The sequence below is a fragment of the Solanum tuberosum genome, unplaced genomic scaffold (assembly GCF_000226075.1).
Source record: "Solanum tuberosum cultivar DM 1-3 516 R44 unplaced genomic scaffold, SolTub_3.0 scf00133, whole genome shotgun sequence".
NCBI lineage: Eukaryota > Viridiplantae > Streptophyta > Magnoliopsida > Solanales > Solanaceae > Solanum > Solanum tuberosum.
The window spans coordinates 759,442-769,666 of record NW_006239056.1 but is presented as its reverse complement, the minus strand read 5'-3'; the positions used below and the strand labels follow the sequence as shown (position 1 = coordinate 769,666).

General features: G+C 27.7%; 1 protein-coding gene across 1 annotated transcript; it reads right to left on the bottom strand.

Moving 5' to 3' along the window:
- Positions 1–2,120: 2,120 nt before the first annotated feature.
- On the bottom strand, positions 2,121–3,577 carry LOC102586393 (gibberellin-regulated protein 9-like). Its single transcript, XM_006351084.2, has 4 exons — positions 3,352–3,577; positions 3,231–3,257; positions 2,792–2,849; positions 2,121–2,377 (listed from the first exon to the last, which is right to left on the bottom strand). The coding sequence occupies exons 1-4, from the start codon at positions 3,394–3,396 to the stop codon at positions 2,196–2,198; spliced, it is 312 nt and encodes a 103-aa protein (XP_006351146.1). The 5' UTR covers positions 3,397–3,577; the 3' UTR covers positions 2,121–2,195.
- Between the last annotated feature and the right edge of the window lie 6,648 nt (positions 3,578–10,225).

Genomic DNA, 10,225 nt, shown 5'->3' with positions numbered 1-10,225 from the left:
TCTAATTTTTATGTATGAGTGATAAATAAAATATATTAATCTCTCTGTTTCAATGTGTTTGTTCTATTTTGATTTGGCATTAAGTTTAAGAAATTAAGGAAGATTTTTGAATCTTATGATTTTAAATTTTAAATATGTGAAATATAGTAAATGTCTTTTAATTTTCTGATCTTAAATATGCTATGTGGAGTTGGAACTAAGAAAAGAAAAGGGACATTACTTTTTAATAGATTATAAAGAAAAATTCGACAGATTAATTGAAATGAATAGGATAGATTTCAAGATGATAATACATAATGATTCATGATTTTTATATAAGATATAATCCAATCTAACAGACAAATTAACTCTGAATCCTACTAAATTTGTGTCTTATAGTAATAAATAAATAAATTGAATATTATACTTCAGAGTTTTACAACTTAAAAAATGAATCTACCCATCGCTAATATCAATTATACTTTAAAATATAATAGAGCTCTTTATTAATAATTTTTTTCATATCCAAAACTCAAAATTAAGATATTTAATTAAGGAAGGAGAAACACCATTCAATGCACTATATTCTTTGATGGTTATTTTTTGATATTTTTTAATACTAAATTTTTTACCAGGATCAATATTAATTAATGTTGATCAGAATGCTATAGAAATACCTTTTAATATTTGTCAAATAACGATTAATAATTGATTATATTGGGCCCGTATCACGGGCCTTAAGAATCTAGTTCTTATTATAAAAGTTGCTCATATTATGTCTCTCATGTTATACAAATAATTCATATATACCATTTTTCTCTAATAGAAGAGAAAAAATAATTTTAAAGTAATATTTTTATGTAGGGATATATGTAATCCTTCTCTCACGTATTTTTTTTTTTTTTTTTTTTGGTTTAATGAGTAATTTGGATTTATTATTTTGACGGTTATTTTTTTTTTTACTTTTCTTGTAAAATTTATCATATATGCCCAAATTTTTTATTTACATATACAAAAAATAAAATACAATATAGCTGTTTTTTTTTTTTTCTTACTTTTTTTTCTCTTTTTCCACTCACACTTCTTTCTTTTTATTTCCATATTTTAACACGAAAGAATGAAAGAAAAAAAAATAAGAATAAGAAACTCAAATAATGATAATCAAAGAAGTCAAAAAAAATTAATGCATGAGAAAGATCAAATATATCCCTAAGTGAATTTTTTTTTAAAATAAAAAATTAAAATTATTTTTTCACTTTCATTAGATGAAAAGGGTATATGTGAGCCAGTTTTATAATGGTATTATGTGAGTCACTTTTTCACCGGTAGAGATATATGTGAACCACTTTTGTAATGAGGTGTATATCAGCTCTAATTAATAAGAAAGTTTAGGATTATTTATCAAACCCTTTCCCTTGTTTAATTGATGATAAACTATTCTTGTATCAATACAAATTACTTAATTATTCTTTGTTGTTTTATTTAAAAAGTCATTCAAGTTGAAAAGTAATATATTCGACTACTTTTTTTATATCGTAACACTCTATTTTTAAGCCAAAAAATCGAAAAAATGCTAAAGCATTTATCGACATTAGTTAATTGTCATTTGATTCAATGTCACTATAAGTTTTGGGGACATTTACAAAGAGTGATAATTACTACTAATTAAAAAACATATTTAGCGACGACAATTAATTTATTGTCATTAATTAATTACCGCTAAAAATTATTTTTAATACAGTAAACTCACTATTCGACTCGATTTGCCACCCATCGAAGTCTCTTTCATTTGCTAAAATAAATGCTGACATAGTGGTTAATAAAGTAATTTTTATTCTTCCTTTTCATAATTTACATCTCAATGAAATTTGGAATATAAGAATATCAACAAAGGTACAAAAGACAGCAATTTAGATATAAAGGGGAAAAAATAATTAAAAAGAGCATCAATAATTTTATCTAGAAAATACATATATAATATATTTATATGTATTAATTTATCTCACAAACAAAAGAGTCATAATCAAATATTCAAAAGCACACTTGCATACACTCATGCAACAATTTCTCTCATTTTATTCCCTCTAAACCTCCCCCCCCTCCCCACCCACCCAAGAATTAAAACAGAAAAAATAGAGAAATTAATTAAAATCTAAGCATTTATTTAATAAATAATATGCATTGCTTTTTCTTAATTTTAAAAAAATATTAATTAATTAAGGGCACTTAGGTTTGTTGCCATGAGTCTTAAGCCTAGCATAGCAAGGGCAAACTTCCTTGTTTCCATAAGTGCCTGGTGGAACACACTTGCATCTTGCACAACATGTCTTGCATGCCCTCATGCACACCTTCTTTCTTGACGACTTCTTGCATCTCCTCGCACATGCGTATCCGCAGTCTGTAAAAATTAATTCAAAATAATATTATAACTTCTCTTGATTTCACGGCTAGAAAACAAGAAATTAGTAACAGACAAAATTTTATAGCTAAACAACAAAAAAAAATCAATCCATGCTAATCTCATTTAGCTATATAGCCTTATAACAACAAATTAGCTAGGGATTATCGACAAAAATCACTTCAAAATAGTATTTATTATCTCTCTCACATGTGTACATAAACAAACTTACATCCTTGACATATACTTACTAAATTTCAGTTATGAACTCAGTTGAACCTGTTAAATCACATAAATCGATTCTTGGTCTATATTAAAAGTTTTTTTTAGCACATGTCCTTGTATATCTTACCTATAGAAATGAGATGACAAGTAATACTTTTAACTCAAAATTAATAATAATGTACAACTTACGTATCCTCTTAATTGGGTGAATTTTTTTGTGAAGAGCACCTTCATTGCCTGCCTCTATCTGCATAACACAAAATGTAACGTTACATATAAATTTTTTTAGCATTTTTCCTTTCTTTATTATGTTTGCGAGTTATTTGTTATAGAAAAAATCACATAAATACACAACTTAAGCTACCATAATTTCTAAAATTCCCCTACCTTTTACAAAAATTTCAAAAAATCTCCTCTCGGATACATCTCTATTCCCTTTCGAATACATCCCTCCCATTAAGTAATATATCATTTGCAATGTACTAGTCTATCAGACAACCAATAAATATATTCGAGAGCAATGAAAAATCCAAAACTTTTGTAATTGGGAAAATTTTCGGGATAGGATGTAATTAACCCCCAAATATATGAGATTTCTGTACTTTATACTATATTATACGAATAATACCTGTTCAGCAGCAGCATTGGATAAAACCTAAAATAAGAAATTATGTTTAGGATTAGGAAAACTAATTAATGAAAAATAATTAAATACTATATAAGTGTTTATTAAACTAAAAATTAGCTACCTGTATGAGGAGGATGAAAATGAGAAATAATGTGAAAGTCTTCATGTTTTTATTTTTTTTATTTTTTTGTATAGAAGAATGGAAGTGAAATGAGAAGAGAAGAGGGATAGGGTTTTATATAGGCATATTTTGTGCAATTGGGCAAAGGCATTTAATGTGCCTTTTGAAAGTTGATCACATGAAGATATGGTTTATTGTAATATATCACAGGCTTTGAGTTGAGTGCTTTTTTTTTTTTTTGGGAAACTTTAATTTATAAATTTTTGAACTCTTGTTTGGAAGTGTATCTCTGATCACTTTACTAATAACTTTTTAGCTTTTGTGTGAGTTACACACAGCTATGGATTCCTATGCTTGGATATATAGAAAAATAATAAATGGTCCCCTTAACAAAAGGGAAATAGCCTAGATGATAGGACAGAGGCGAATCAAGAATTTTAAGTTTATGAATTTTAGATTTTATGATGTAACAACTTACTGGTTTGAAGAAGATTATGTTTACACGTTAAATCAATAATTTTTTTTACTAAAATATGAAGTTTGGATTAAAACTGCTGAATTTTGTCGAATTCATAACTAATGTTCAGGTAGATTCACCCCTGATCACACAGACCGTTGGGGATTGAATTCGAAAGGGTGTTTATCGTGAAACTTTCCTTCAGGAAAATCCACATCGGAATGGAAGGGGAAAGTTACTCCCTCCCTTCCTCCACTTTTACTTGTCATGTTTCTCTTCGTGAGAGTCAATTTTACTAATCTTATGAGCTAAATTGATTAATTCAGCATTTTAAATTTAGATTATCGGAAACTACACAGAAAATAATATAAATTGCAATTCTTCCCAGGTTAATATGATTAAAAAATACATCTTAAAATGTTGCTCAAAATTCATACAATTTATTTCTGGTGAAACGTTGACAAGTAAAAGTGAGCAAACGGAGTAGTTGTAACACACCAGCTTAAGATAAGAAGTTTCACATCGATAATACACAAGAGAGATATTGAATATATGAGTAATTAAGTAGACCTTATTGACTCACTTTAAAGAAATGCAGGCCTAGACCCAAAGCGAACAATATTACTAGCGGGTTAGGGTTACAATAGTAATAGCTAGTCACATAAGCGCAAGTTCAACATTCAACCGTTAAGGCTTCCTTTGTAGAAATAACACCCAATGACCACTTTTGACCATCTAGTTGATAAGTAGCCATTGTCATGGAGTAATACATTTAACAAACAAAATTCAACTATTATGTCTTCGAGTTTCACTCGTAGAATTTGGAACTTAGATCATGACAATAACTTATTTTCAATCACATAAGCAATAATAACTTTATGATAATGTCTATTTTTCAATCACCGAAGCTAAAATAATGTAGTTACTATATTGAAATTTTTCACGTCTTTTGAGTTAAAATCCAAGGGAACAATAGGCCCAAAATTTTAAACGTTGGGCACAAAAACGCTGGGCTAAAACGGACAATACCTTGGGTGTGGCACCTCATTTTGTGAATAAGGGGAGGCAACTTGCTGAGAAAGAGAAAGGGGATAAGACAGTTTGCCAGTAAACATATTACTTTCTCCATTTAAAAAAGAATGATCTACTTTTCTTTTTAATCTATTTAAAAAAGAACGGCCTCTTTTTTTTTTTAGTAACATTTTAATTTCAGTTTTTCACGTGGCATATTCAACGCCACAAGATTGAAGGACAATTTTGTACATTTGAAATAACTTTAATTTAGAATCACAAGATTCAAAAAAATTCTTTATTTTCTTAAACTCCGTGTCAAATCAAACTAGGACACTCTTTTTGAAACGGAAGAAGCACTATATCTTCCAAAGGAAAAGAACACGAGAAATTTAATGTGCATGCACCATTTGTTGTTTAGCACCAATTGCTAGGCTGGCTATTTTTGTCATATAATAAAATACCATTATTCTTTTTTATATGTATCTGTCCTCCATAATAACAAACTCACAAGATGTGGAAAAAGAGAAGTCACTATAGGCAAGCACAGAAAATAATGACAATGACAACAATAGCAAAAGGTAAGGTAAAATAACATACTTTTAAAGGAAGTTTATTTGCTATTGGATTACAACAACAACAACAAAGGTAGAACTGTTATTTCGGACCCGTAAAATTTGGTAAATAGTGTTTGTCCATATAATTTATCATTATTTGGCAAATATTTTTGGCAAACAATCCAAATTTCCAAATACTAGAAAAAAAACTAGTATTTGAGCCAAATCTCATTATTTGGGATCTTTTAAAAATTTAAATTTTACACCAAACTTTCATCTTTTACAAAAACACCCTCTATATTAGTTGTTTGCATTGTATTACATAATTTTTTTATGTAAACACCAAAGTAGTGATAAAATATTTAGTGAATATGAAAGTGATGATATGGTTATTGATGAAAATGATGAACAATCGGCTCAGGGTAACAAAGTCATGTGCTTTGTCTACTTCACGATGTATGGAATGATGCTTGTAGCACTCACTCCGAACTACCATATTGCTCTAGTGTCATGGACACTACTTGTTATTTGTTGAAATGAAGATGCAATTGACTTGTAATACAAACTTATGGGTATAAATCATATTTCCTAAAAAAGTGAAACATGTTTCTCAAATACTATGGTCAAACACATGGTGAAATTTCACCCAAATTTTAACACATAATATTTGCCAAAAATATTTGAAAATTTATGGTCAAACGCTAGCGTCCTATAGACCATCGGCTTTGCTAATGGATTATTTGGAATAAATATATATGACTACATATTACCATTGTTTAATATTAAGCCTTTTAAAGGACTTAAAAGACTCCAAGATGAATTACATATATAGTAAATATGCATAGGTTATAGGCAAAATATATTGTGTAAATAGAGTCGCACACTTGTAGAAAAGGGATTTACAAACAATCCACAAGATTATCACAAAAACTCCATGGATTCCCAGGGATCGAACCCAAGACTTTTAGTTAAGGGTGAAACAGTTTCACCACTGCATCACAACTCCATGAATTCATAAATCCAATAATCAAGGTATAAACAACTTTCGAAACAAGATAATATCTTTTCACTTCCTCATGTCAATGAGCATGGGATACAATGTCAAACACAACAAATTCTACACTTAGATTCAACCCTCAACTCATAATTCTAGAGATGCAAGATTGAATATTAAACCCTTGTGTGATCAATAGAAAATCAAGTATACTCATAGTTCTTACTTCCACATAATTTCATTAAATACTCAATTTTTAAGTTCCAAGTCAAATAAACTAGTAGGGCCAAAGCATAAATAATTAAAGAGTCTTTGAGCATAACACATGGTTAATCAAACAAAAAGAGTATGACAATTGACACATGACCCCATAAAGTTTTTTTGTTTAATAGAAACTGTTATTGGACAATCTTTTTCAGTTCACTGCTTACTTATGTGGACAGAAAAACCAAAATTCAACAACTCACGTGCATGTCTTGGATTAAACATTTGTACGTACTAAGTTATGACAAATGGTCATGAATTTGGATTAAAAAAATATTAATTAAAAAAAAAAGTAAAGTAAATAAAGGAAAAAAGGTTAAAAGTCTATCTTCTTGGTAGCAAATTAAACTATCACAAGGGAGCACCCATTATTAGTTAATTGTATTCTCAATACTTTTATCAGTTAATTGTATATTGTAATGACAATGCATGATTATTCAAGCCAAATATAACTACTTCTCTATGATTATTCAAACCAACAAATAATGACATGGGTCGATATTCTTTATTTATTCTATATGTTGTATCAAAGGACACAATATCTCCCCAACAAGGGTTGTAGCTCCTTAATCAATAGGTCTCAGGTTCGAGTCATTTTGTTAGGGAGCACTTTTAACCCCAATGTGGGACTTTCTGGTGGAATTTAAATTTAATTGAGCTCCAATAGGGAGCACTTTTACCCACATTGTGAGACTTTCTGGTGGAATTCAAATTTAATGGGGCTCCAATATAGATACCGAATATTAGGTGAGAAACCAACAAAAAAAAAGTTCACTCAATATCTGCACAAATCTTAGAACATATTATCATCTTTGCATAGTTTGGGGTTTTCAAATATCAAAACAAATAATTTGTGTTGGATTTTTAAATTTATGAACCAAATCAAACTAATAAAATTTGAGTTTTTCAACCTAGAGTTTCTTTTTTGGATTTTTTATATTTTCAGATTTTTCCGATAAAGAATTCATACAAACATATAATTAACTTGTGCTTCAAGTATTTCTTTAGACCTATCAAAATACAACTATCTAACGTGTTTTTTTAAAATAAAATAACACAAAATATGAGATGACTGATGACACTAAAATATTCAACAAAAAATAATAATGAAATCGCATAAAACAAATAGTACAAATTAATAAGTTATAATGAAAATGGCCATAATTTAAAAGTACAAAATCATGCTAAAATAAGTCTAATAAGTATTAATATTAATTATTTGACTAAACATTAAAGATAAATTAAAATTAGGTTACACATCTTAATTGACTAAGCCAAGGTAAAACTAAAGAACAAATATTCATTATTGTCATTTTTAGTATTGAATTGATTTTTTTTATTAACATTAGTACTAATTTGATTTTGATTTGAGCTTTATTAGAATTACTAACATCTAAGCACTATAACCTTTATAGGACCATTCAAAATTCTAAGTCTCAAACTTGAAATAATATTTTAAAGTATAAAAACTATGAAATGTATAAGAATTATTTAGAAATTATATCAAAGTAAATACTTTTATGTATAAAATAATTTTAAACTATATATATAATGTCGGGTTGGTTATATTGATCTCCTGTTGACTTTAGTTAAACCCAAATCAACTCAAGTATAGTTGATTTTTTTTATCAATATCAAACCAAGTCAAACCAAATTACTAGTCAAATTTTTTTTCCAGTTTGACTCAATTTTTTTGGTTTGATTCATTTTTTTATCCAATCCGACAATATATTTACAATTTTAAAAATTTATTTTATATATAAAAGTATTTACTTTGACATAATTTATAAATATTTCTTACACTTTTTGATAATTTTATTTTTTTACATATTATTTCAAGTTTGAGACTTAGAATTTTGAATGGTCCAATAAAAGTCATAGTCCATAAATATTAGTAACTCTAATAAAGTTCAAATCAAAATCAAATTATTACTAATAGTGTTTACAAAAAATCAATTCAATACTAAGAATGACAATAATTTTATTTTAGTTTACATTGACTCAAACAATCAAGATACCTAACCTAATTATAGTTTTTCTTTAATGAATAATTAATACTTATTAGACTTATTTTAGCATGATTTAGTACTTTAAAATTATGATTATTTTCATTATGAGTTATAATTAATTTGCAATATTTGTTGAATATATTAGTCTTATTTTCTTAAGAAGCACCTTAGATAGTTATATTTTGATAGGACTAAAGAAATATTTGAAGCACACGTTAATAATGTATATGTTTATATGAATACTTTATGGGGGGAAAATCCAAAAATCCTGAAAAAAGTTGAGGTTGAAAACCCCTTAATAATTTGATTTGATATATAAATTTAAAAATTCAACACAAATAATTTGATTACATATTTGAAAAATTCGAATCAACCTAATCTATATATGTAGCAGTAAGTTAATTACCTCAAGCAAGTCAATGTATAATTCAAGTAGAACAAAATTGTTGTCACGTGCTACGCATAGTCCATGTTAGTTGTGTTAAAAGTTAGGATCTTGTGTTAGTTGAGTATAAATTCACGTATCTAATCATACTTTTTATATTTCTAATAATTGATGGAATATTTAGGATTCGTTTAATCAATATATTTGGGGAAAAATTAAAAATTAGTATTTGATCATAATTATTATTACTTGGCAAATATCTTAAGTTTCCAAGTTCTTGGGAAAATAAATAAATAGAATTTGGGTTGAATTTTAGTATTTGAGAATTTTTTAAAAATTTAATAATTATCCCAAGTTTTTATATTTTATAAATTACCCAAAAATTTATATTGTTATATATATAGTTTTTATTCGAGTCTGCTCTCCGAAGTCACTTGCAATTACAAGTAGTAATAGTAGTTTTTCTATACAAATTAATGGTATTTTTCTTTTGTTTTCTTCCTCTTTTTTCAAATTCATTTTAATTATGTTCGTTGTCATGTCTTTTCACCAACATTTTCATTATAAAATGATAATACAAACTTATAGTTATTTTAAATAATTTTTAGAACTTATGGATATAAATCATACTTTTTAAAAAAGCTAAATGTTTCTTCCATAATCTATATGGTCAAACGCATGGTGACACTTCACTCAAAACTTCACCCAAAAACGACTAGTGAAAATATTTGAAAATTTATGGCCAAACACTAGCTTAAGACTTGCAAAAAATTTAAAATCTTGAAAAAGAAAAAAAATCACTAAATAAAATTTGCAACTAATCAATGATACTTAAAATTGATAAAATTTAGCCTACATACTTCAATATAAATATTTTACCGAAAAATGATACTTAAAGTTGAGCTAGCCACAACCTAACAGACTCAAACTCCACGACTAAGTCCTACTTGAACAAGACAGCTAAGTAGATGAAGAAATTTGTAGACCGCAAGAGGTGTTTCACGGACTATAGAGTTGGGGACATGGTCATGATGAAGTTTAACCCTAACAGTTTAAGACACTATGAGGCATGTACCACAATCTATTTCGCAAATATGAGGGCCTATTTAAAATCCTTTCTAAGGTGGAAAAAGATCGCATACAAACTTGACATGCCTCCACACCTTAAGATTCATCATGTCTTCAATGCCAACATGC

Bases quoted from the DNA above. Each gene is read 5' to 3' on its own strand.
- LOC102586393 (XM_006351084.2), bottom strand. From the start codon at position 3,396: ATGAAGACTTTCACATTATTTCTCATTTTCATCCTCCTCATACAG. The intron at 2,850-3,230 runs GTATTATTCGTA...TGTGTTATGCAG, and splicing joins CCAATGCTGCTGCTGAACAG to ATAGAGGCAGGCAATGAAGG. The intron at 2,378-2,791 runs GTAAGTTGTACA...TAATTTTTACAG, and splicing joins TCACCCAATTAAGAGGATAC to ACTGCGGATACGCATGTGCG.